Source organism: Gobius niger, assembly GCF_951799975.1.
Source record: "Gobius niger genome assembly, chromosome: 5".
NCBI lineage: Eukaryota > Metazoa > Chordata > Actinopteri > Gobiiformes > Gobiidae > Gobius > Gobius niger.
This window is the reverse complement of record NC_136856.1, coordinates 33,938,118-33,964,767: the sequence shown is the minus strand read 5'-3', so window position 1 is coordinate 33,964,767 and position 26,650 is coordinate 33,938,118. Positions and strand designations below refer to the sequence as shown.

The 26,650-nt window shown below is 47.1% G+C and overlaps 2 protein-coding genes across 2 annotated transcripts in view; both read left to right on the top strand.

The window, feature by feature from the left end:
* LOC306963493 (uncharacterized protein) overlaps positions 1 to 2,332 on the top strand; it is a gene marked incomplete at its 5' end in the record, with an annotated part of 80,248 nt that extends 77,916 nt beyond the window's left edge. The window contains 5 exons of the mRNA XM_079557064.1: positions 571 to 1,381; positions 1,463 to 1,525; positions 1,593 to 1,679; positions 1,768 to 1,847; positions 2,223 to 2,332. Of these exons, the coding sequence (XP_079413190.1) occupies positions 571 to 1,381; positions 1,463 to 1,525; positions 1,593 to 1,679; positions 1,768 to 1,811 (1,005 nt within the window). The 3' untranslated portion in view covers positions 1,812 to 1,847; positions 2,223 to 2,332. The remainder of the gene's footprint in view (positions 1 to 570; positions 1,382 to 1,462; positions 1,526 to 1,592; positions 1,680 to 1,767; positions 1,848 to 2,222) is intronic.
* LOC306963492 (uncharacterized protein) overlaps positions 2,199 to 26,650 on the top strand; it is a gene marked incomplete at both ends in the record, with an annotated part of 47,142 nt that continues 22,690 nt past the window's right edge. The window contains 8 exons of the mRNA XM_079557063.1: positions 2,199 to 2,273; positions 2,393 to 2,865; positions 2,999 to 3,326; positions 3,410 to 4,211; positions 4,303 to 4,509; positions 4,932 to 5,482; positions 5,573 to 6,078; positions 6,157 to 6,778. Coding sequence (XP_079413189.1) covers positions 2,199 to 2,273; positions 2,393 to 2,865; positions 2,999 to 3,326; positions 3,410 to 4,211; positions 4,303 to 4,509; positions 4,932 to 5,482; positions 5,573 to 6,078; positions 6,157 to 6,778 — 3,564 coding nt within the window. The remainder of the gene's footprint in view (positions 2,274 to 2,392; positions 2,866 to 2,998; positions 3,327 to 3,409; positions 4,212 to 4,302; positions 4,510 to 4,931; positions 5,483 to 5,572; positions 6,079 to 6,156; positions 6,779 to 26,650) is intronic.

Genomic DNA, 26,650 nt, shown 5'->3' with positions numbered 1-26,650 from the left:
CCTTCACGTTATATTGTGTGCGTTCCTGTAATCTCTGCTACAATTGCTAGACACAACAAAACGACTCATGCATGGCATTTGTTTAATGATTGTTAATAGTGTCATTAAATGATGTTACAGAATAATACAGTTACATCCCGCCTAAAAAAATGCGGGTGTATTTTGGGCGGGCTGGATGCTGTCAAGATGCTGATGGTGGTACAACGTAGCTAAATATGATAAGTCTGTACGGTATTTTAATATGAATTAATACTACTACAATTACTTAGTGACTCCAGGGCAGCAGTGGGTGACATTTGTAAATGAATAAAACCCATTTGTAAGTTATTTCAATGATGACAGGTTTTATAAATCCAGTGTTTCAATTATTAAATGTTTTACAGTCATGTACAGGCAGGGCTAGTCAAGACAGGTTTATTTGTAGAGCACAATTTGTAAACAAGGCCATTAAAAGGGATTCACAGTGGTATAAAATAACAATAATGTAGTAGTGCAGTACAGTGTAGTAAAATGCTTTCAGCTCTAATATGACAGCTATGTAACGTTCTGTTTATGCCTGTGTCCTTTCAGATTATGCATGCATATCCAGTTTTCCGCAAAACCTCGGAAGGTCGACTCCTCATGGGGCCAACTGAGGAGGCCAATAGGAGTGAGATCGTGGTGGCAGGGAGAGCCAGGTGTAAGGAGGAGGTCCTGGCTGAGGCCACTGCCTTTGTGAGGCAGAATCGAGGGAATCCTGGAGACGAGTTCTTGGTTCTGGCTCATTGCAAGATCCAGTTTGGGAAACACCAGGGCCAGCGGTTCCTGTGGCTGCTGGAGAACTCACTGGGGTATGCAGTGTATCTGGTCAGCAGCATCATGGGGGAGGAGGAGAGGGACAACCCGCTGTCGGCCAATAAACACCTGTTCCTTAGATACACCTCACAGATCAGGGAGATAGGGGAGGCTGTGGAGGTGCACCAGAGAAAACAGGCCATGCTGCAGGAGGCCCAGAGGACGGGAGACTCTGGTTGTCTGATGGTGGAGTTTGGTGACTTCAAGGGTAGGTCAATGAAGGAGGTGTATGAGGACCCAAGCAAGGAAGCCCGGGCTCTCATCAACTACCTCAAGAAGGCAAAGGCCAGGCCTAACACCAACATGGCCCTCTTCAAAGCATACGTGCTGAAGAGGCAGGCTCCAGCCCACCTGCCCACCACTCCTGTGCCCGCTGCATCTGCCCCCTCTGCTGCTGTGCCCACTGCCACTGTGTCTGTTCCTCCTCCACCTGCTGCCACTCAGAGCAGGCCGCTGCTGGCTGCCAATGTGAAGGCCCTGTTGGCGCGGGGGAAGCATTTGTCTGCTTCACAGCTGGCACAAAAGCTTTTGTCGCCAGCCAAACCCTGTAAGTGATTTGTAAGCTTTAAAATTATTACAGTGTATATGCAGTATGTATGTCTCACAACAAGACGTGTTTTGTTAACAGCTGTAGGACCACGTTGCCCTCCTGTGTCTGAGTCCGCAGCCCGGAGACGGCTCTTTACATCTGGTGAGTATCAGTTGACGCATACAGGTGAGTTTGTGACATGTGCTCAGTGTTTTATGTTATTTTACAGACTCTCCTGCTGGGGATTTTTTTGAGGAGGAAGATGACGAGGAGATGGCAACTGTAGCCTCACAAGCTGAGGGGCAACTTGCTCAAGGTATGTAAATCTCAAACAATATTTTACAAACAATTCTGTGACAACAGTATTTTTTAAATGACATATGTTCTTTTATTTTGCAACACAGAGGAATGGCACTTCTCAGGTGTCAATCTACATTCACTCGTTTGAGTGAACATCTTCAAAGCAAAAAGAGAATTTAAAGGTGTATGTAAAAGGTTTTAACTTAATTTTTTGTCATAACCACTTACTAAAGCTCATTCTTGTCATCTCACACATTCCCCACTCCCCTTAGAATAGGTGGCTGTTGTAGTTAGCGGCGCTTACAGTGCTTGGGCTGCTTTGCTTCACCTTTGGCTGATCCCATCTCCTTTTTCTTCTTGTATTTGTCCTAATGGTGCTTGGGTGAAAAACTTTTCACTGCTTCCTCCCATCGTTTCATCATCATGTCGCCTGTCTACTAATCATACATGCTTTGTACGAAACCATGTAATCGCAGTAGCTGTCCAGCAGAGCTGAAAAAGTCATCTAATGAAAGTCTAATCCAATAAGATAATTATGTTGTGTCTTTTTACGCTCCAGTCACTGCGGCTTCGAGAGGCCCTGCCCTGGCCCCTGCTCCTGTCCCAGCTTGTGCTCCTGCCCTGGCCCCTGCCCCAGCCCCTCCTGCTGCTCCTGCCCCAGCCCCTGCTGCTGCTCCTGCTCCAGCCCCTGCTGCTGCTCCTGCTCCAGCATTGTGGACCCCTGGCCAGGTGTCCCATCCGCCCGCAGAGCTTCCAGTGCACTGGAACGAGCAGCTCCCATCTTTCCAGCAGGACTGGATCAGGAAGACTCTGTTCAGGGCCAACACCAGAACAGGGAAGCCAGAGCTGACGCCACACCCCAATTTCTGGTGGTACCCTCCCCAGCCCCCAACCGTCTTCACCCAGCCCCCTGCCTCTCCTGATGTCTTCTTCTGCCGCCCTTTGTTCCTCTGGATGCCGCTGAAGATGTGGTCCATTCCACTCGTCTGTGTCCAGCCAGCCTGCAATAGCCACAAGCTGACAGCTGCAGGTATTTACCGCACTGTGCGCAAGGTCCTGGACATAGACGGGTGGTATGACATGGCCACAGAGTATCTGGAGTGCAAATGGTGCAAGAAGAAGTATCCAGCCTGGTCTGAAGACATCCTGGGACAGCTGGACATGGGACACCGCAGGAAATTCCCCGCCATTCTGACCTACAGGTAGAACACATTCATAATTAGACCAATGAACTGTAATGTGTTGTACTGCATACAATTAAATACATTGTTTTACTGACAGTAACATTGAAATAACAAGATGTGGCATTGAACAGAATTATTTGACTGTCTGTAGGTACTCGTGTGACTACCGTGTGGTCATTATGATGCGGGAGAGGACCCAGGGCAACAGCGTCACACAGCTTCACAAGAAGCTACAGGAGCAGCACACAGCAGCGTGGTCACAGCGGACACTGGAGTACCTCACTGTCTGTGAGCCCTTCACAGACTCCTCCATCATTGAGCCTCCAGTGTTCTCTGCGCCCCCGCCCCTCCCACCCATCCCCAAACCCAAGTGGCTGCTGTCTGTGTACGCCAGGGACGTCCTCTCGCGGCTACCTGAGGTCAAGGCCAAAATTACATCGGCCTTTGGCTCTGTCCTCAAGATGGACTCCACTAAAAAGGTATAAAAAGTCAAGTTTGAATAATAATCATTTTTATTATCTTACATTATCTTACATTTGTTTTTCTACTGTTTTTTACATAGGTCACCAAAAAGCTGGCTGGCGCTGCTGCCAACACTGCTGGTTGGTGCACCAATGTGGGTAATGAGCACGGCCAGGTGTTGGTGTCAGTGCTCACAGCGGCAGAGGGACATGGATTGTGGCCCATGGCGGCGGGGCTCATGAAGAGGTACAGGGAGGCGGGAGTGGCACCGCCTGCCATCATGTATGTGGACAGAGACTGCTGCAGCCCACACGGACAGTCGCAGGTCAGAGCCATGTTCGCAGAGTGGGATGAGCTCCAAGTGCGCCTGGACATCTGGCACTTCATGCGGCGCTTTGCGGCAGGTGTCATCACGGAGGCTCATCCGCTCTACGGCGCCTACATGACTCGGCTCTCCAGGTGCATCTTTGAGCTGGATCCACATGACGTCGCTGCTCTTCGGCTGGCCAAGCAGGGGGAGCTACAGGCCAGAGGAGCTGGTCCAGTCTCAGAGAAGGCCCTGGACAAGCTGATCACCAGGAAGGAGTTGGCCCTGCACTGTCGTAAGCGGACCAGAGGAGTGGAGGAGACCACCAGGAGGATAAAGGCGCTCATTACGGAGATGGACAGTGAGAAGGGGAGGGACACTCTGGGCGTACCACTGCTGGACCACGAGCGCATCCAACAGGTCTGGATAGACCAGCAGAGGCACATCGCCTGTATTCAGGACCCAGAGGGCTTCCCTCTGTACCAGAAAACAGGCACCCTGAAGAAGGGTGGTGTGGAGCTCAGCTGCTACCGGTGCGCTCGTGGCTCCACCTCTTTGGAGTCTTTTCACCTCCATTTGAACCGCTTCATCCCAGGTAGGTTATAACTTAAAGGAAAATTTCAGTTTTAAATGATATTTGTTCTAAATACATCGCATGCATATATTTGACTTTATTTCACCTCTAGGGACCAGTGCCAGTGACGCGCATTTCCAGGCCTATCTCCTGGAAGGCCTGATGCGCTGGAACCAGGACCGTATGGATGAAGCGGTGGGGGGAAAGACTGACCTGAGGACCTACAGCAGTGCTGAGCGGGAGGCATTGGACCGGCTCAGCCGAAAAGTGCTGAAGGTGTCCCTGGATGAGCGCTATCAGCCTCCAGGGGCTTACACAGGTGAGAATTATTCATGTTAATTCAAACAAAAGATTATACGTTATACAGGTGTTTGAGTGTACATTTTTATACTTTATTTCAAATACTTCAACTATTGTTGGGAGTTATTTGTACTTTGTACAAGGCTTAATATTAGCCTTTATAGCCTAATTTCTTTCCTTTCTTTTACTAAAGTGAATTTGCTTTTTTTTGCATTTACACTTATTATTTTCTTCTTCAAATTTAGATGGTTATTTACGTTATTGTTTATTGGTCACTGGTAGGGGCTAATTGAAACATTAATGCCTTTTTGATCTGATAAACTGTAGCCTCAGTGGCCCTTTGAAAAGTTGGATTTTTTTTTTTTTTTTTCAGTTTGTTATGGACAAATAGCCACTACAGCTATTATAATGTGATTGTGCTTTGCATGTGTTCTTTCGCAGGGGAGCTGCTCGGTATGGAGTATCTATACAGTCAGTCTGGGAAATCCCTGACTGTTATGGATAACCCGGAGGAGGAGGATCGGCTGGTGGAGCAGATGGACGATGAGGTGGTTCAGGATGAAGGCTTCGTTGAGGAGGAACCAGAGGACCTCACAGTGCCTGTCCTCTTTGACCCCACTGAGACTGTCCCAGTCCACAGCAGAGGGCCGCAGGTCTTCAACCCCTGTCCCTCCGCACCAGGACCATCCTCACTGCAGCCACCCACATCCAGCCAAGGACTGCAGCGCCCTGCTCAGCCTCCTCAGCAGCGCCCTGCTCTGCCTCCTCTACACCCTCCTCCGCAGTCTCCTCAGCAGCGCCCTGCTCTGCCTCCTCTACATCCACCTCTGCAGCGCCCTGTTCACCTTCCTCAGCAGTCTCCGCAGCTGCGCCCAGCCCAGTCTCCTCTACAACCTCCTCTGCAGTCTCCGCCACAGCAGTCTTCTGTCCAGCCAAGTATTGCCTCTGGTCCTGCAACATCAACTGGGTCCAGTGTTGCAGACCAGGCTCCTGTAAGTAAGCTGCTCATTATTAGTTCATTTTTGCTTTTACACTCTGACATCTAACATGCTGTGCATTGTTATTGTAATACTTCCCTGCAGGCTCCTGTTCTTGGACCCGATGGCCTCGCGGGCTGGGATAAGGTGCAGGATCTGGCTGAGTACCTGGTGTCCCTCCGTCAGGCACTCTACCTGGACGAGCAGCAGGTCACAGAGGTCATCCGCCTGTGGACTGCTCTTCCTGATGGGGACAAGAAGAGGATCCACTATCAGCCCAGACACCAGCCCAAGCTGACCCATGGACGCTTCAAGCCGCCAAAAAACACAGGAGTGACACCGGGTGTGGAGAGTGTGAAGAGATGTCTGATCGGTCATCCTGGGGGGCCGGCTCAGTGGCCCAGCACCAGTCGCTTAGTTGAAGCCATGTGCATCAAACTTTGTGCACTGCACAAGTCCCCAACTAAAAAGGATGGAGTCCGTCTTCCTCGTTGGACCAAGGTGCTCAATGACTACCACCACATCCGAGACCTGGTGCTGAACTGCCACACTCTGATGGAGGCCACGTCACTTCAGCTGTTTGTGCTGAATCAAAGGACTCTCACTCAGTGGTAAGCACAATAGTTTTACATTGTCATTTGAAAGAAAGCTTGCAGTTATTTATAATAAATATTTTGTTTTTATTGCAGGTTTAATCGAAGGGAGAACACCCAGGAAGTGACTGTCCTCACCCAGGGTCTTGCTGCAGAAGACCGCTTCACTGTGGCCAGCTCACAGCTTCCTGCTCCACGGGAAAGGCTGGATGAGGCTCCGTCCACATCAGGGGCCCGGCACGAGTTTGTCCTTCCTCCAAACAGAGCGGGACAGGCTCCTAAGCTGCGGCCGGGCAGACGACCCGCCAGTGCTACAATTGTGCGGCCCATCACCCCAGCAGCCCCTTCTCTTCCATCAGTCCCTGCGCCAATGCCCCAGTTTGTTTTATTGAACCCTGTGCCCGCACTGGTAGCAGCAGCTGCAGGTGGCCCTTCAGCTGCTCCTCTCCTGGCTCCAACTCCAGTGTTTCCTGCCGCACCAGTTACTCCTGCTCCCACTGCCCCAGTGTCTGTGTCCCGCTTCACACAGAGAAACAGGCGACGCAGGGCAGAAGAGGAGGCCAGTGGAGCACACAAAAGAAAATATGTCCGTGAAGCGGCATATAACCAGTGCTCCAAGTGTGGCCAGCCCAAAACGAAGGAGTTTGGCCACAGCCGCTTTGGCAGTGCTACTTTTTGCCCCAGCGTCTCTGGTGGCAAATCTTTGGAGGAGTGGCTGGTTGAACAACGCCAGCAGAAACAACATGGACAGCCACCACCATAAAAATAATAATCTTGTAAATACTGTAAATATGTTAACATGTAAATATATCTTGATACTTACCTCAGCTGCAACTAATTAATGTCAAAATGTAAATACTCCTACTTGTTTAAAGATCGTTTGTAAATACTTGTAAATACATATCTATGTGTAAATACAGTTAATGTTTATTTTTTTTTACATCTTTGTGTTATGTCTTGTTTGTTACATTTATATTACAGAATGTTCTAGTGGTTTATTGTTGTTTATCAATGTCTTGTACTTAGTTTGAGTAAATAAATTTTTGTTCACCCTCCTATTCATTGTGCTGCTTAATTGCCTTGGGACAGGAATGTGCAATGTTTACTTAACTGAGGTCAGCTGCACTGTAATCACAGCAGCTTTTCTTTGAACACAAGTGTCACAGTGGGGGGTCAGTGCAGGTGCACATCACATGAACTTCAATGACCCCAGTACTTTTATGACTCCTGATTGCTATCAAGTTCAGTCTCAAATGCAGTTACACATTTGGTACATTAATAATAATAACAATAATAATAATAAACAGAAACAGCCTTAATAGTTTTGTTACAAAAATATATATTTATACTTTTATTTGACCAAACTGTACAAATAAATCATTTAAAATGAGCATTATACACAGTAAACAGTGTGTACAGTTACTTCACAATGCCTGTAACACATTATGCAGAATATGTATTTACATAAAAGCTATATTATTTATTTATAATATTAATATACAGTTATTAATTCCCAAATAAATAATAATACATGACATAAACAGTGTAATAGTATCCAAGAACTAAATATATTGAACGTAACAACGAATGGATGAAAGAATCTGCTCTCCTGCGGGACTATATAACAGGTAGGATGTGGCGGAAGGAAGACGCACGCGTCTGCTTTAACTCCAGGGTTGTGAGATCGCGGCAGCCCGGGTCTGCCATTGATATTTACAGAGTTTTTAATCTCAAAACCACGACATGCCAAAATGTTCTTCGAGGGTCCTCCTTTCATCACTCCGTGCAAACTCTCCTCCTTACGCGTCATTGGCACCGCCTTCGCGTGTGCGGGGGGGCGAGAAGATTGGGCCCCAGCTTATGCTAAGCGAGCGCTCTACCATTTGAGCTAATTCCCCTCTGGTTGGTGCATCCAAAATGGTTACCGTCAGCTGTCATATTGTGCACCCATTAAATGATCAGTGGGTCCCCTGGCCCACTTGGCCCACTTCATCATGCAAGGTTATAAAAGGTGTTTTGTCCGGAGGTAAGTGCAGAGCATCGACATGAGAATGTCATTTGTTTGCTGTCTGACGTTTCCTATTGGCTTCCTCAAGTTAAGAGCGCGCGCAGTTTTCAGAACGACTACTGAAAAGGCACTGCTGGGATTTGAACCCAGGATCTCCTGTTTACTAGACAGGCGCTTTGACCAACTAAGCCACAGCGCCACAAGACTGAGCACACGTTCCCATCGTTGAGTGAGTTAATACCAAGAAGTGGGCCGATTTCCCATTTTGCAGTTTCCAAATTAGCTCATACGTTCACCTTGCAGTGTCTTATGGCAAAACCCCAAGAAGCAAGGGTTCAATTGGCAATACTCTATCAACTACAGTGGACAATGGTCTTGATGTTGCGTTTTTGCAGTTAGTTTTGCTGGATTACTTTTAGTCCGATCGGTTCCGATTGCATTGGAATTATCTGTTCATGAGCATAAAGCGCATGAAATGCAACTGCTAAAAAAGACACTTTGGGAATTCAACAGATGAAATTGTCTGCTCTGCAGACATGCTCTTTGCTCAGCCAGGCCAACACACCACAATCTGTGTACCAATATCCCGTCACGGCAATTCTTTGAATCAAGAGGAGTACAATCAGTGGCCATCCAAAATAAGAGGGGAATGGCCTACCGTCCCTGGGTGGGCTCGAACCACCAACCTCTCGGTTAACAGCCGAACGCGCTGGCCGATTGCGCCACAGAGACACAGTGTTGATCACTGTACATACTTTGAACATCAAAACTTTCATGAGTCAAATTGATTTTTGGAATCCTGGCTGCCTTGGGCTTCTTGCTAAAGACATCGTGAGACCGAGACAGCTACAAACTGTGGAGAATGACGGCATCGATCCCTCTACCTCTCGCATGCTAAGCGAGCGCTCTACCATTTGAGCTAGTTCCCCTCTTCTTGGTGCATCCTAAAAGGTTCCCATCAGCTGTCTTTTTGTACACCCATTAAATGAACATTGGATCGCCTTCCCCACTTAATCACGCAAGGTTATAAAAGCTCAGTTCGGGCTTCTTCTTTTGTCTGGAGTTAAGTGCATTGACATGGGAACGTCATAGGTTTGCTGGCTAATGTTTCATCTCTCCGTCCTCAATTGCTGAGCATGCACAGTTTTTCAGAACAACTACTGAAAAGGCACTGCTGGGATTTGAACCCAGGATCTCCTGTTTACAAGACAGGCGCTTTGACCAACTAAGCCACAGCACCACAAGACTGAGCACACGTTCCCATCGTTGAATGAGTTAATACCAAGAAGTGGGCCGATTTCCCATTTTGCAGTTTCCAAATTAGCTCATACGTTCACCTTGCAGTGTCTTTTGGCAAAACCCCACGAAGCATGGATTCAATTGGCAATGCTCTACCAACGACAGTTTCAACGACAGTTGAAAATGGTCTTTATGTTGCGCTTTTACAGTTAGTTTACCTGGGTTACTTTTAGTCCAATGGGTTCCGACTGCACTGGAATGATCTTTTCATGAGCATAAAGCACATGAAATGCAACTGCTAAAAAAAGACTTTTTCGGAATTCAGTACCTGACTTGTCCGCTGTGCAGACATGCTTTTTGGCCAGCCAGGCCACAACACCACAATCTGTGTTCCAATATCGCGTCACGCCAATTCTTTGAATCAAGAGGAGTACAATCAGTGGCCATCCAAAATAAGAGGTAAATGGCCTACCGTCCCTGGGTGGGCTCGAACCACCAACCTCTCGGTTAACAGCCGAGCGCGCTGGCCGATTGCGCCACAGAGACATTGTGCTTGGCACTGTACATAGTTTTGACATCACATCTTTCATGAGTAAAGTTCATTTTAAGATTCCGGTTGAATTGGGCTTCCCACTAAAGTCATTGTGAGCCCCAGAGAGCTGCAAACTGTGGAGAATGAGGGCATCGATCCCTCTACTTCTCGCATGCTAAGCGAGCGCTCTACCATTTGAGCTAATTCCCCTCTGGTTGGTGCATCCAAAATGGTTACCGTCAGCTGTCATATTGTGCACCCATTAAATGATCAGTGGGTCCCCTGGCCCACTTGGCCCACTTCATCACGCAAGGTTATAAAAGGTCTTTTGTCCGGAGGTAAGTGCAGAGCATCGACATGAGAATGTCATTTGTTTGCTGTCTGACGTTTCCTATTGGCTTCCTCAAGTTAAGAGCGCGCGCAGTTTTCAGAACGACTACTGAAAAGGCACTGCTAGGATTTGAACCCAGGATCTCCTGTTTACTAGACAGGCGCTTTGACCAACTAAGCCACAGCGCCACAAGACTGAGCACACGTTCCCATCGTTGAGTGAGTTAATACCAAGAAGTGGACCGATTTCCCATTTTGCAGTTTCCAAATTAGCTCATACGTTCACCTTGCAGTGTCTTATGGCTAAACCCCAAGAAGCAAGGGTTCAATTGGCAATACTCTATCAACTACAGTGGACAATGGTCTTGATGTTGCGTTTTTGCAGTTAGTTTTGCTGGATTACTTTTAGTCCGATCGGTTCCGACTGCATTGGAATTATCTGTTCATGAGCATAAAGCGCATGAAATGCAACTGCTAAAAAAGACACTTTGGGAATTCAACAAATGAAATTGTCTGCTCTGCAGACATGCTCTTTGCTCAGCCAGGCCAACACACCACAATCTGTGTACCAATATCCCGTCACGCCAATTCTTTGAATCAAGAGGAGTACAATCAGTGGCCATCCAAAATAAGAGGGGAATGGCCTACCGTCCCTGGGTGGGCTCGAACCACCAACCTCTCGGTTAACAGCCGAACGCGCTGGCCGATTGCGCCACAGAGACACAGTGTTGATCACTGTACATACTTTGAACATCAAAACTTTCATGAGTCAAATTGATTTTTGGAATCCTGGCTGCCTTGGGCTTCTTGCTAAAGACATCGTGAGACCGAGACAGCTACAAACTGTGGAGAATGAGGGCATCGATCCCTCTACCTCTCGCATGCTAAGCGAGCGCTCTACCATTTGAGCTAATTCCCCTCTTCTTGGTGCATCCTAAAAGGTTCCCATCAGCTGTCTTTTTGTACACCCATTAAATGAACATTGGATCGCCTTCCCCACTTAATCACGCAAGGTTATAAAAGCTCAGTTCGGGCTTCTTCTTTTGTCCGGAGTTAAGTGCATTGACATGGGAACGTAATAGGTTTGCTGTCTAATGTTTCATCTCTCCGTCCTCAATTTCTGAGCATGCACAGTTTTTCAGAACAACTACTGAAAAGGCACTGCTGGGATTTGAACCCAGGATCTCCTGTTTACAAGACAGGCGCTTTGACCAACTAAGCCACAGCGCCACGAGACTGAGCACACGTTCCCATCGTTGAATGAGTTAATACCAAGAAGTGGGCCGATTTCCCATTTTGCAGTTTCCAAATTAGCTCATACGTTCACCTTGCAGTGTCTTTTGGCAAAACCCCACGAAGCATGGATTCAATTGGCAATGCTCTATCAACGACAGTTGAAAATGGTCTTGATGTTGCGCTTTTACAGTTAGTTTACCTGGGTTACTTTTAGTCCAATGCACTGGAATGATCTTTTCATGAGCATAAAGCACATGAAATGCAACTGCTAAAAAAAGACTTTTTCGGAATTCAGTACCTGACTTGTCCGCTGTGCAGACATGCTTTTTGGCCAGCCAGGCCACAACACCACAATCTGTGTTCCAATAGCGCGTCACGCCAATTCTTTGAATCAAGAGGAGTACAATCAGTGGCCATCCAAAATAAGAGGGAAATGGCCTACCGTCCCTGGGTGGGCTCGAACCACCAACCTCTCGGTTAACAGCCGAGCGCGCTGGCCGATTGCGCCACAGAGACATTGTGCTTGGCACTCTACATACTTTTGACATCACATCTTTCATGAGTAAAGTTCATTTTAAGATTCCGGTTGAATTGGGCTTCCCACTAAAGTCATTGTGAGCCCCAGAGAGCTGCAAACTGTGGAGAATGAGGGCATCGATCCCTCTACCTCTCGCATGCTAAGCGAGCGCTCTACCATTTGAGCTAATTCCCCTCTGGTTGGTGCATCCAAAATGGTTACCGTCAGCTGTCATATTGTGCACCCATTAAATGATCAGTGGGTCCCCTGGCCCACTTGGCCCACTTCATCACGCAAGGTTATAAAAGGTCTTTTGTCCGGAGGTAAGTGCAGAGCATCGACATGAGAATGTCATTTGTTTGCTGTCTGACGTTTCCTATTGGCTTCCTCAAGTTAAGAGCGCGCGCAGTTTTCAGAACGACTACTGAAAAGGCACTGCTGGGATTTGAACCCAGGATCTCCTGTTTACTAGACAGGCGCTTTGACCAACTAAGCCACAGCGCCACAAGACTGAGCACACGTTCCCATCGTTGAGTGAGTTAATACCAAGAAGTGGGCCGATTTCCCATTTTGCAGTTTCCAAATTAGCTCATACGTTCACCTTGCAGTGTCTTATGGCTAAACCCCAAGAAGCAAGGGTTCAATTGGCAATACTCTATCAACTACAGTGGACAATGGTCTTGATGTTGCGTTTTTGCAGTTAGTTTTGCTGGATTACTTTTAGTCCGATCGGTTCCGACTGCATTGGAATTATCTGTTCATGAGCATAAAGCGCATGAAATGCAACTGCTAAAAAAGACACTTTGGGAATTCAACAAATGAAATTGTCTGCTCTGCAGACATGCTCTTTGCTCAGCCAGGCCAACACACCACAATCTGTGTACCAATATCCCGTCACGCCAATTCTTTGAATCAAGAGGAGTACAATCAGTGGCCATCCAAAATAAGAGGGAAATGGCCTACCGTCCCTGGGTGGGCTCGAACCACCAACCTCTCGGTTAACAGCCGAACGCGCTGGCCGATTGCGCCACAGAGACATTGTGCTTGGCACTGTACATAGTTTTGACATCACATCTTTCATGAGTAAAGTTCATTTTAAGATTCCGGTTGAATTGGGCTTCCCACTAAAGTCATTGTGAGCCCCAGAGAGCTGCAAACTGTGGAGAATGAGGGCATCGATCCCTCTACTTCTCGCATGCTAAGCTAGCGCTCTACCATTTGAGCTAATTCCCCTCTGGTTGGTGCATCCAAAATGGTTACCGTCAGCTGTCATATTGTGCACCCATTAAATGATCAGTGGGTCCCCTGGCCCACTTGGCCCACTTCATCACGCAAGGTTATAAAAGGTCTTTTGTCCGGAGGTAAGTGCAGAGCATCGACATGAGAATGTCATTTGTTTGCTGTCTGACGTTTCCTATTGGCTTCCTCAAGTTAAGAGCGCGCGCAGTTTTCAGAACGACTACTGAAAAGGCACTGCTGGGATTTGAACCCAGGATCTCCTGTTTACTAGACAGGCGCTTTGACCAACTAAGCCACAGCGCCACAAGACTGAGCACACGTTCCCATCGTTGAGTGAGTTAATACCAAGAAGTGGGCCGATTTCCCATTTTGCAGTTTCCAAATTAGCTCATACGTTCACCTTGCAGTGTCTTATGGCTAAACCCCAAGAAGCAAGGGTTCAATTGGCAATACTCTATCAACTACAGTGGACAATGGTCTTGATGTTGCGTTTTTGCAGTTAGTTTTCCTGGATTACTTTTAGTCCGATCGGTTCCGACTGCATTGGAATTATCTGTTCATGAGCATAAAGCGCATGAAATGCAACTGCTAAAAAAGACACTTTGGGAATTCAACAAATGAAATTGTCTGCTCTGCAGACATGCTCTTTGCTCAGCCAGGCCAACACACCACAATCTGTGTACCAATATCCCGTCACGCCAATTCTTTGAATCAAGAGGAGTACAATCAGTGGCCATCCAAAATAAGAGGGAAATGGCCTACCGTCCCTGGGTGGGCTCGAACCACCAACCTCTCGGTTAACAGCCGAACGCGCTGGCCGATTGCGCCACAGAGACACAGTGTTGATCACTGTACATACTTTGAACATCAAAACTTTCATGAGTCAAATTGATTTTTGGAATCCTGGCTGCCTTGGGCTTCTTGCTAAAGACATCGTGAGACCGAGACAGCTACAAACTGTGGAGAATGAGGGCATCGATCCCTCTACCTCTCGCGTGCTAAGCGAGCGCTCTACCATTTGAGCTAATTCCCCTCTTCTTGGTGCATCCTAAACGGTTCCCATCAGCTGTCATATTGTGCACCCATTAAATGAACATTGGATCACCTTCCCCACTTAATCACGCAAGGTTATAAAAGCTCAGTTCGGGCTTCTTCTTTTGTCTGGAGTTAAGTGCATTGACATGGGAACGTCATAGGTTTGCTGTCTAATGTTTCATCTCTCCGTCCTCAATTTCTGAGCATGCACAGTTTTTCAGAACAACTACTGAAAAGGCACTGCTGGGATTTGAACCCAGGATCTCCTGTTTACAAGACAGGCGCTTTGACCAACTAAGCCAGAGCGCCACGAGACTGAGCACACGTTCCCATCGTTGAATGAGTTAATACCAAGAAGTGGGCCGATTTCCCATTTTGCAGTTTCCAAATTAGCTCATACGTTCACCTTGCAGTGTCTTTTGGCAAAACCCCACGAAGCATGGATTCAATTGGCAATGCTCTACCAACGACAGTTTCAACGACAGTTGAAAATGGTCTTTATGTTGCGCTTTTACAGTTAGTTTACCTGGGTTACTTTTAGTCCAATGGGTTCCGACTGCACTGGAATGATCTTTTCATGAGCATAAAGCACATGAAATGCAACTGCTAAAAAAAGACTTTTTCGGAATTCAGTACCTGACTTGTCCGCTGTGCAGACATGCTTTTTGGCCAGCCAGGCCACAACACCACAATCTGTGTTCCAATATCGCGTCACGCCAATTCTTTGAATCAAGAGGAGTACAATCAGTGGCCATCCAAAATAAGAGGTAAATGGCCTACCGTCCCTGGGTGGGCTCGAACCACCAACCTCTCGGTTAACAGCCGAGCGCGCTGGCCGATTGCGCCACAGAGACATTGTGCTCGGCACTGTACATACTTTTGACATCACATCTTTCATGAGTAAAGTTCATTTTAAGATTCCGGTTGAATTGGGCTTCCCACTAAAGTCATTGTGAGCCCCAGAGAGCTGCAAATTGTGGAGAATGAGGGCATCGATCCCTCTACCTCTCGCATGCTAAGCGAGCGCTCTACCATTTGAGCTAATTCCCCTCTGGTTGGTGCATCCTAAATGGTTACCGTCAGCTGTCATATTGTGCACCCATTAAATGATCAGTGGGTCCCCTGGCCCACTTGGCCCACTTCATCACGCAAGGTTATAAAAGGTGTTTTGTCCGGAGGTAAGTGCAGAGCATCGACATGAGAATGTCATTTGTTTGCTGTCTGACGTTTCCTATTGGCTTCCTCAAGTTAAGAGCGCGCGCAGTTTTCAGAACGACTACTGAAAAGGCACTGCTGGGATTTGAACCCAGGATCTCCTGTTTACTAGACAGGCGCTTTGACCAACTAAGCCACAGCGCCACAAGACTGAGCACACGTTCCCATCGTTGAGTGAGTTAATACCAAGAAGTGGGCCGATTTCCCATTTTGCAGTTTCCAAATTAGCTCATACGTTCACCTTGCAGTGTCTTATGGCTAAACCCCAAGAAGCAAGGGTTCAATTGGCAATACTCTATCAACTACAGTGGACAATGGTCTTGATGTTGCGTTTTTGCAGTTAGTTTTGCTGGATTACTTTTAGTCCGATCGGTTCCGACTGCATTGGAATTATCTGTTCATGAGCATAAAGCGCATGAAATGCAACTGCTAAAAAAGACACTTTGGGAATTCAACAAATGAAATTGTCTGCTCTGCAGACATGCTCTTTGCTCAGCCAGGCCAACACACCACAATCTGTGTACCAATATCCCGTCACGCCAATTCTTTGAATCAAGAGGAGTACAATCAGTGGCCATCCAAAATAAGAGGGAAATGGCCTACCGTCCCTGGGTGGGCTCGAACCACCAACCTCTCGGTTAACAGCCGAACGCGCTGGCCGATTGCGCCACAGAGACATTGTGCTTGGCACTGTACATAGTTTTGACATCACATCTTTCATGAGTAAAGTTCATTTTAAGATTCCGGTTGAATTGGGCTTCCCACTAAAGTCATTGTGAGCCCCAGAGAGCTGCAAACTGTGGAGAATGAGGGCATCGATCCCTCTACTTCTCGCATGCTAAGCGAGCGCTCTACCATTTGAGCTAATTCCCCTCTGGTTGGTGCATCCAAAATGGTTACCGTCAGCTGTCATATTGTGCACCCATTAAATGATCAGTGGGTCCCCTGGCCCACTTGGCCCACTTCATCACGCAAGGTTATAAAAGGTCTTTTGTCCGGAGGTAAGTGCAGAGCATCGACATGAGAATGTCATTTGTTTGCTGTCTGACGTTTCCTATTGGCTTCCTCAAGTTAAGAGCGCGCGCAGTTTTCAGAACGACTACTGAAAAGGCACTGCTGGGATTTGAACCCAGGATCTCCTGTTTACTAGACAGGCGCTTTGACCAACTAAGCCACAGCGCCACAAGACTGAGCACACGTTCCCATCGTTGAGTGAGTTAATACCAAGAAGTGGGCCGATTTCCCATTTTGCAGTTTCCAAATTAGCTCATACGTTCACCTTGCAGTGTCTTATGGCAAAACCCCAAGAAGCAAGGGTTCAATTGGCAATACTCTATCAACTACAGTGGACAATGGTCTTGATGTTGCGTTTTTGCAGTTAGTTTTGCTGGATTACTTTTAGTCCGATCGGTTCCGACTGCATTGGAATTATCTGTTCATGAGCATAAAGCGCATGAAATGCAACTGCTAAAAAAGACACTTTGGGAATTCAACAAATGAAATTGTCTGCTCTGCAGACATGCTCTTTGCTCAGCCAGGCCAACACACCACAATCTGTGTACCAATATCCCGTCACGCCAATTCTTTGAATCAAGAGGAGTACAATCAGTGGCCATCCAAAATAAGAGGGGAATGGCCTACCGTCCCTGGGTGGGCTCGAACCACCAACCTCTCGGTTAACAGCCGAACGCGCTGGCCGATTGCGCCACAGAGACACAGTGTTGATCACTGTACATACTTTGAACATCAAAACTTTCATGAGTCAAATTGATTTTAGGAATCCTGGCTGCCTTGGGCTTCTTGCTAAAGACATCGTGAGACCGAGACAGCTACAAACTGTGGAGAATGAGGGCATCGATCCCTCTACCTCTCGCATGCTAAGCGAGCGCTCTACCATTTGAGCTAATTCCCCTCTGGTTGGTGCATCCAAAATGGTTACCGTCAGCTGTCATATTGTGCACCCATTAAATGATGAGTGGGTCCCCTGGCCCACTTGGCCCACTTCATCACGCAAGGTTATAAAAGGTGTTTTGTCCGGAGGTAAGTGCAGAGCATCGACATGAGAATGTCATTTGTTTGCTGTCTGACGTTTCCTATTGGCTTCCTCAAGTTAAGAGCGCGCGCAGTTTTCAGAACGACTACTGAAAAGGCACTGCTGGGATTTGAACCCAGGATCTCCTGTTTACTAGACAGGCGCTTTGACCAACTAAGCCACAGCGCCACAAGACTGAGCACACGTTCCCATCGTTGAGTGAGTTAATACCAAGAAGTGGGCCGATTTCCCATTTTGCAGTTTCCAAATTAGCTCATACGTTCACCTTGCAGTGTCTTATGGCTAAACCCCAAGAAGCAAGGGTTCAATTGGCAATACTCTATCAACTACAGTGGACAATGGTCTTGATGTTGCGTTTTTGCAGTTAGTTTTGCTGGATTACTTTTAGTCCGATCGGTTCCGACTGCATTGGAATTATCTGTTCATGAGCATAAAGCGCATGAAATGCAACTGCTAAAAAAGACACTTTGGGAATTCAACAAATGAAATTGTCTGCTCTGCAGACATGCTCTTTGCTCAGCCAGGCCAACACACCACAATCTGTGTACCAATATCCCGTCACGCCAATTCTTTGAATCAAGAGGAGTACAATCAGTGGCCATCCAAAATAAGAGGGGAATGGCCTACCGTCCCTGGATGGGCTCGAACCACCAACCTCTCGGTTAACAGCCGAACGCGCTGGCCGATTGCGCCACAGAGACACAGTGTTGATCACTGTACATACTTTGAACATCAAAACTTTCATGAGTCAAATTGATTTTTGGAATCCTGGCTGCCTTGGGCTTCTTGCTAAAGACATCGTGAGACCGAGACAGCTACAAACTGTGGAGAATGAGGGCATTGATCCCTCTACCTCTCGCATGCTAAGCGAGCGCTCTACCATTTGAGCTAATTCCCCTCTTCTTGGTGCATCCTAAAAGGTTCCCATCAGCTGTCTTTTTGTACACCCATTAAATGAACATTGGATCGCCTTCCCCACTTAATCACGCAAGGTTATAAAAGCTCAGTTCGGGCTTCTTCTTTTGTCTGGAGTTAAGTGCATTGACATGGGAACGTCATAGGTTTGCTGTCTAATGTTTCATCTCTCCGTCCTCAATTTCTGAGCATGCACAGTTTTTCAGAACAACTACTGAAAAGGCACTGCTGGGATTTGAACCCAGGATCTCCTGTTTACAAGACAGGCGCTTTGACCAACTAAGCCACAGCGCCACGAGACTGAGCACACGTTCCCATCGTTGAATGAGTTAATACCAAGAAGTGGGCCGATTTCCCATTTTGCAGTTTCCAAATTAGCTCATACGTTCACCTTGCAGTGTCTTTTGGCAAAACCCCACGAAGCATGGATTCAATTGGCAATGCTCTATCAACGACAGTTGAAAATGGTCTTGATGTTGCGCTTTTACAGTTAGTTTACCTGGGTTACTTTTAGTCCAATGCACTGGAATGATCTTTTCATGAGCATAAAGCACATGAAATGCAACTGCTAAAAAAAGACTTTTTCGGAATTCAGTACCTGACTTGTCCGCTGTGCAGACATGCTTTTTGGCCAGCCAGGCCACAACACCACAATCTGTGTTCCAATAGCGCGTCACGCCAATTCTTTGAATCAAGAGGAGTACAATCAGTGGCCATCCAAAATAAGAGGGAAATGGCCTACCGTCCCTGGGTGGGCTCGAACCACCAACCTCTCGGTTAACAGCCGAGCGCACTGGCCGATTGCGCCACAGAGACATTGTGCTTGGCACTGTACATACTTTTGACATCACATCTTTCATGAGTAAAGTTCATTTTAAGATTCCGGTTGAATTGGGCTTCCCACTAAAGTCATTGTGAGCCCCAGAGAGCTGCAAACTGTGGAGAATGAGGGCATCGATCCCTCTACCTCTCGCATGCTAAGCGAGCGCTCTACCATTTGAGCTAATTCCCCTCTGGTTGGTGCATCCAAAATGGTTACCGTCAGCTGTCATATTGTGCACCCATTAAATGATGAGTGGGTCCCCTGGCCCACTTGGCCCACTTCATCACGCAAGGTTATAAAAGGTGTTTTGTCCGGAGGTAAGTGCAGAGCATCGACATGAGAATGTCATTTGTTTGCTGTCTGACGTTTCCTATTGGCTTCCTCAAGTTAAGAGCGCGCGCAGTTTTCAGAACGACTACTGAAAAGGGACTGCTGGGATTTGAACCCAGGATCTCCTGTTTACTAGACAGGCGCTTTGACCAACTAAGCCACAGCGCCACAAGACTGAGCACACGTTCCCATCGTTGAGTGAGTTAATACCAAGAAGTGGGCCGATTTCCCATTTTGCAGTTTCCAAATTAGCTCATACGTTCACCTTGCAGTGTCTTATGGCTAAACCCCAAGAAGCAAGGGTTCAATTGGCAATACTCTATCAACTACAGTGGACAATGGTCTTGATGTTGCGTTTTTGCAGTTAGTTTTCCTGGATTACTTTTAGTCCGATCGGTTCCGACTGCATTGGAATTATCTGTTCATGAGCATAAAGCGCATGAAATGCAACTGCTAAAAAAGACACTTTGGGAATTCAACAAATGAAATTGTCTGCTCTGCAGACATGCTCTTTGCTCAGCCAGGCCAACACACCACAATCTGTGTACCAATATCCCGTCACGCCAATTCTTTGAATCAAGAGGAGTACAATCAGTGGCCATCCAAAATAAGAGGGAAATGGCCTAGCGTCCCTGGGTGGGCTCGAACCACCAACCTCTCGGTTAACGGCCGAACGCGCTGGCCGATTGCGCCACAGAGACACAGTGTTGATCACTGTACATACTTTGAACATCAAAACTTTCATGAGTCAAATTGATTTTTGGAATCCTGGCTGCCTTGGGCTTCTTGCTAAAGACATCGTGAGACCGAGACAGCTACAAACTGTGGAGCATGAGGGCATCGATCCCTCTACCTCTCGCATGCTAAGCGAGCACTCTACCATTTGAGCTATTTCGCCTCTTCTTGGTGCATCCTAAAAGGTTCCCATCAGCTGTCATATTGTGCACCCATTAAATGAACATTGGATCGCCTTCCCCACTTAATCACGCAAGGTTATAAAAGCTCAGTTCGGGCTTCTTCTTTTTTCTGGAGTTAAGTGCATTGACATGGGAACGTCATAGGTTTGCTGTCTAATGTTTCATCTCTCCGTCCTCAATTTCTGAGCATGCACAGTTTTTCAGAACAACTACTGAAAAGGCACTGCTGGGATTTGAACCCAGGATCTCCTGTTTACAAGACAGGCGCTTTGACCAACTAAGCCAGAGCGCCACGAGACTGCGCACACGTTCCCATCGTTGAATGAGTTAATACCAAGAAGTGGACCGATTTCCCATTTTGCAGTTTCCAAATTAGCTCATACGTTCACCTTGCAGTGTCTTATGGCTAAACCCCAAGAAGCAAGGGTTCAATTGGCAATACTCTATCAACTACAGTGGACAATGGTCTTGATGTTGCGTTTTTGCAGTTAGTTTTCCTGGATTACTTTTAGTCCGATCGGTTCCGACTGCATTGGAATTATCTGTTCATGAGCATAAAGCGCATGAAATGCAACTGCTAAAAAAGACACTTTGGGAATTCAACAAATGAAATTGTCTGCTCTGCAGACATGCTCTTTGCTCAGCCAGGCCAACACACCACAATCTGTGTACCAATATCCCGTCACGCCAATTCTTTGAATCAAGAGGAGTACAATCAGTGGCCATCCAAAATAAGAGGGGAATGGCCTACCGTCCCTGGGTGGGCTCGAACCACCAACCTCTCGGTTAACAGCCGAACGCGCTGGCCGATTGCGCCACAGAGACACAGTGTTGATCACTGTACATACTTTGAACATCAAAACTTTCATGAGTCAAATTGATTTTTGGAATCCTGGCTGCCTTGGGCTTCTTGCTAAAGACATCGTGAGACCGAGACAGCTACAAACTGTGGAGAATGAGGGCATCGATCCCTCTACCTCTCGCATGCTAAGCGAGCGCTCTACCATTTGAGCTAATTCCCCTCTTCTTGGTGCATCCTAAAAGGTTCCCATCAGCTGTCTTTTTGTACACCCATTAAATGAACATTGGATCGCCTTCCCCACTTAATCACGCAAGGTTATAAAAGCTCAGTTCGGGCTTCTTCTTTTGTCCGGAGTTAAGTGCATTGACATGGGAACGTAATAGGTTTGCTGTCTAATGTTTCATCTCTCCGTCCTCAATTTCTGAGCATGCACAGTTTTTCAGAACAACTACTGAAAAGGCACTGCTGGGATTTGAACCCAGGATCTCCTGTTTACAAGACAGGCGCTTTGACCAACTAAGCCACAGCGCCACGAGACTGAGCACACGTTCCCATCGTTGAATGAGTTAATACCAAGAAGTGGGCCGATTTCCCATTTTGCAGTTTCCAAATTAGCTCATACGTTCACCTTGCAGTGTCTTTTGGCAAAACCCCACGAAGCATGGATTCAATTGGCAATGCTCTATCAACGACAGTTGAAAATGGTCTTGATGTTGCGCTTTTACAGTTAGTTTACCTGGGTTACATTTAGTCCAATGCACTGGAATGATCTTTTCATGAGCATAAAGCACATGAAATGCAACTGCTAAAAAAAGACTTTTTCGGAATTCAGTACCTGACTTGTCCGCTGTGCAGACATGCTTTTTGGCCAGCCAGGCCACAACACCACAATCTGTGTTCCAATAGCGCGTCACGCCAATTCTTTGAATCAAAAGGAGTACAATCAGTGGCCATCCAAAATAAGAGGGAAATGGCCTACCGTCCCTGGGTGGGCTCGAACCACCAACCTCTCGGTTAACAGCCGAGCGCGCTGGCCGATTGCGCCACAGAGACATTGTGCTTGGCACTCTACATACTTTTGACATCACATCTTTCATGAGTAAAGTTCATTTTAAGATTCCGGTTGAATTGGGCTTCCCACTAAAGTCATTGTGAGCCCCAGAGAGCTGCAAACTGTGGAGAATGAGGGCATCGATCCCTCTACCTCTCGCATGCTAAGCGAGCGCTCTACCATTTGAGCTAATTCCCCTCTGGTTGGTGCATCCAAAATGGTTACCGTCAGCTGTCATATTGTGCACCCATTAAATGATCAGTGGGTCCCCTGGCCCACTTGGCCCACTTCATCACGCAAGGTTATAAAAGGTCTTTTGTCCGGAGGTAAGTGCAGAGCATCGACATGAGAATGTCATTTGTTTGCTGTCTGACGTTTCCTATTGGCTTCCTCAAGTTAAGAGCGCGCGCAGTTTTCAGAACGACTACTGAAAAGGCACTGCTGGGATTTGAACCCAGGATCTCCTGTTTACTAGACAGGCGCTTTGACCAACTAAGCCACAGCGCCACAAGACTGAGCACACGTTCCCATCGTTGAGTGAGTTAATACCAAGAAGTGGGCCGATTTCCCATTTTGCAGTTTCCAAATTAGCTCATACGTTCACCTTGCAGTGTCTTATGGCTAAACCCCAAGAAGCAAGGGTTCAATTGGCAATACTCTATCAACTACAGTGGACAATGGTCTTGATGTTGCGTTTTTGCAGTTAGTTTTGCTGGATTACTTTTAGTCCGATCGGTTCCGACTGCATTGGAATTATCTGTTCATGAGCATAAAGCGCATGAAATGCAACTGCTAAAAAAGACACTTTGGGAATTCAACAAATGAAATTGTCTGCTCTGCAGACATGCTCTTTGCTCAGCCAGGCCAACACACCACAATCTGTGTACCAATATCCCGTCACGCCAATTCTTTGAATCAAGAGGAGTACAATCAGTGGCCATCCAAAATAAGAGGGAAATGGCCTACCGTCCCTGGGTGGGCTCGAACCACCAACCTCTCGGTTAACAGCCGAACGCGCTGGCCGATTGCGCCACAGAGACATTGTGCTTGGCACTGTACATAGTTTTGACATCACATCTTTCATGAGTAAAGTTCATTTTAAGATTCCGGTTGAATTGGGCTTCCCACTAAAGTCATTGTGAGCCCCAGAGAGCTGCAAACTGTGGAGAATGAGGGCATCGATCCCTCTACTTCTCGCATGCTAAGCGAGCGCTCTACCATTTGAGCTAATTCCCCTCTGGTTGGTGCATCCAAAATGGTTACCGTCAGCTGTCATATTGTGCACCCATTAAATGATCAGTGGGTCCCCTGGCCCACTTGGCCCACTTCATCACGCAAGGTTATAAAAGGTCTTTTGTCCGGAGGTAAGTGCAGAGCATCGACATGAGAATGTCATTTGTTTGCTGTCTGACGTTTCCTATTGGCTTCCTCAAGTTAAGAGCGCGCGCAGTTTTCAGAACGACTACTGAAAAGGCACTGCTGGGATTTGAACCCAGGATCTCCTGTTTACTAGACAGGCGCTTTGACCAACTAAGCCACAGCGCCACAAGACTGAGCACACGTTCCCATCGTTGAGTGAGTTAATACCAAGAAGTGGGCCGATTTCCCATTTTGCAGTTTCCAAATTAGCTCATACGTTCACCTTGCAGTGTCTTATGGCAAAACCCCAAGAAGCAAGGGTTCAATTGGCAATACTCTATCAACTACAGTGGACAATGGTCTTGATGTTGCGTTTTTGCAGTTAGTTTTGCTGGATTACTTTTAGTCCGATCGGTTCCGACTGCATTGGAATTATCTGTTCATGAGCATAAAGCGCATGAAATGCAACTGCTAAAAAAGACACTTTGGGAATTCAACAAATGAAATTGTCTGCTCTGCAGACATGCTCTTTGCTCAGCCAGGCCAACACACCACAATCTGTGTACCAATATCCCGTCACGCCAATTCTTTGAATCAAGAGGAGTACAATCAGTGGCCATCCAAAATAAGAGGGGAATGGCCTACCGTCCCTGGGTGGGCTCGAACCACCAACCTCTCGGTTAACAGCCGAACGCGCTGGCCGATTGCGCCACAGAGACACAGTGTTGATCACTGTACATACTTTGAACATCAAAACTTTCATGAGTCAAATTGATTTTAGGAATCCTGGCTGCCTTGGGCTTCTTGCTAAAGACATCGTGAGACCGAGACAGCTACAAACTGTGGAGAATGAGGGCATCGATCCCTCTACCTCTCGCATGCTAAGCGAGCGCTCTACCATTTGAGCTAATTCCCCTCTGGTTGGTGCATCCAAAATGGTTACCGTCAGCTGTCATATTGTGCACCCATTAAATGATGAGTGGGTCCCCTGGCCCACTTGGCCCACTTCATCACGCAAGGTTATAAAAGGTGTTTTGTCCGGAGGTAAGTGCAGAGCATCGACATGAGAATGTCATTTGTTTGCTGTCTGACGTTTCCTATTGGCTTCCTCAAGTTAAGAGCGCGCGCAGTTTTCAGAACGACTACTGAAAAGGCACTGCTGGGATTTGAACCCAGGATCTCCTGTTTACTAGACAGGCGCTTTGACCAACTAAGCCACAGCGCCACAAGACTGAGCACACGTTCCCATCGTTGAGTGAGTTAATACCAAGAAGTGGGCCGATTTCCCATTTTGCAGTTTCCAAATTAGCTCATACGTTCACCTTGCAGTGTCTTATGGCTAAACCCCAAGAAGCAAGGGTTCAATTGGCAATACTCTATCAACTACAGTGGACAATGGTCTTGATGTTGCGTTTTTGCAGTTAGTTTTGCTGGATTACTTTTAGTCCGATCGGTTCCGACTGCATTGGAATTATCTGTTCATGAGCATAAAGCGCATGAAATGCAACTGCTAAAAAAGACACTTTGGGAATTCAACAAATGAAATTGTCTGCTCTGCAGACATGCTCTTTGCTCAGCCAGGCCAACACACCACAATCTGTGTACCAATATCCCGTCACGCCAATTCTTTGAATCAAGAGGAGTACAATCAGTGGCCATCCAAAATAAGAGGGGAATGGCCTACCGTCCCTGGATGGGCTCGAACCACCAACCTCTCGGTTAACAGCCGAACGCGCTGGCCGATTGCGCCACAGAGACACAGTGTTGATCACTGTACATACTTTGAACATCAAAACTTTCATGAGTCAAATTGATTTTTGGAATCCTGGCTGCCTTGGGCTTCTTGCTAAAGACATCGTGAGACCGAGACAGCTACAAACTGTGGAGAATGAGGGCATTGATCCCTCTACCTCTCGCATGCTAAGCGAGCGCTCTACCATTTGAGCTAATTCCCCTCTTCTTGGTGCATCCTAAAAGGTTCCCATCAGCTGTCTTTTTGTACACCCATTAAATGAACATAGGATCGCCTTCCCCACTTAATCACGCAAGGTTATAAAAGCTCAGTTCGGGCTTCTTCTTTTGTCTGGAGTTAAGTGCATTGACATGGGAACGTCATAGGTTTGCTGTCTAATGTTTCATCTCTCCGTCCTCAATTTCTGAGCATGCACAGTTTTTCAGAACAACTACTGAAAAGGCACTGCTGGGATTTGAACCCAGGATCTCCTGTTTACAAGACAGGCGCTTTGACCAACTAAGCCACAGCGCCACGAGACTGAGCACACGTTCCCATCGTTGAATGAGTTAATACCAAGAAGTGGGCCGATTTCCCATTTTGCAGTTTCCAAATTAGCTCATACGTTCACCTTGCAGTGTCTTTTGGCAAAACCCCACGAAGCATGGATTCAATTGGCAATGCTCTATCAACGACAGTTGAAAATGGTCTTGATGTTGCGCTTTTACAGTTAGTTTACCTGGGTTACTTTTAGTCCAATGCACTGGAATGATCTTTTCATGAGCATAAAGCACATGAAATGCAACTGCTAAAAAAAGACTTTTTCGGAATTCAGTACCTGACTTGTCCGCTGTGCAGACATGCTTTTTGGCCAGCCAGGCCACAACACCACAATCTGTGTTCCAATATCGCGTCACGCCAATTCTTTGAATCAAGAGGAGTACAATCAGTGGCCATCCAAAATAAGAGGTAAATGGCCTACCGTCCCTGGGTGGGCTCGAACCACCAACCTCTCGGTTAACAGCCGAGCGCGCTGGCCGATTGCGCCACAGAGACATTGTGCTCGGCACTGTACATACTTTTGACATCACATCTTTCATGAGTAAAGTTCATTTTAAGATTCCGGTTGAATTGGGCTTCCCACTAAAGTCATTGTGAGCCCCAGAGAGCTGCAAATTGTGGAGAATGAGGGCATCGATCCCTCTACCTCTCGCATGCTAAGCGAGCGCTCTACCATTTGAGCTAATTCCCCTCTGG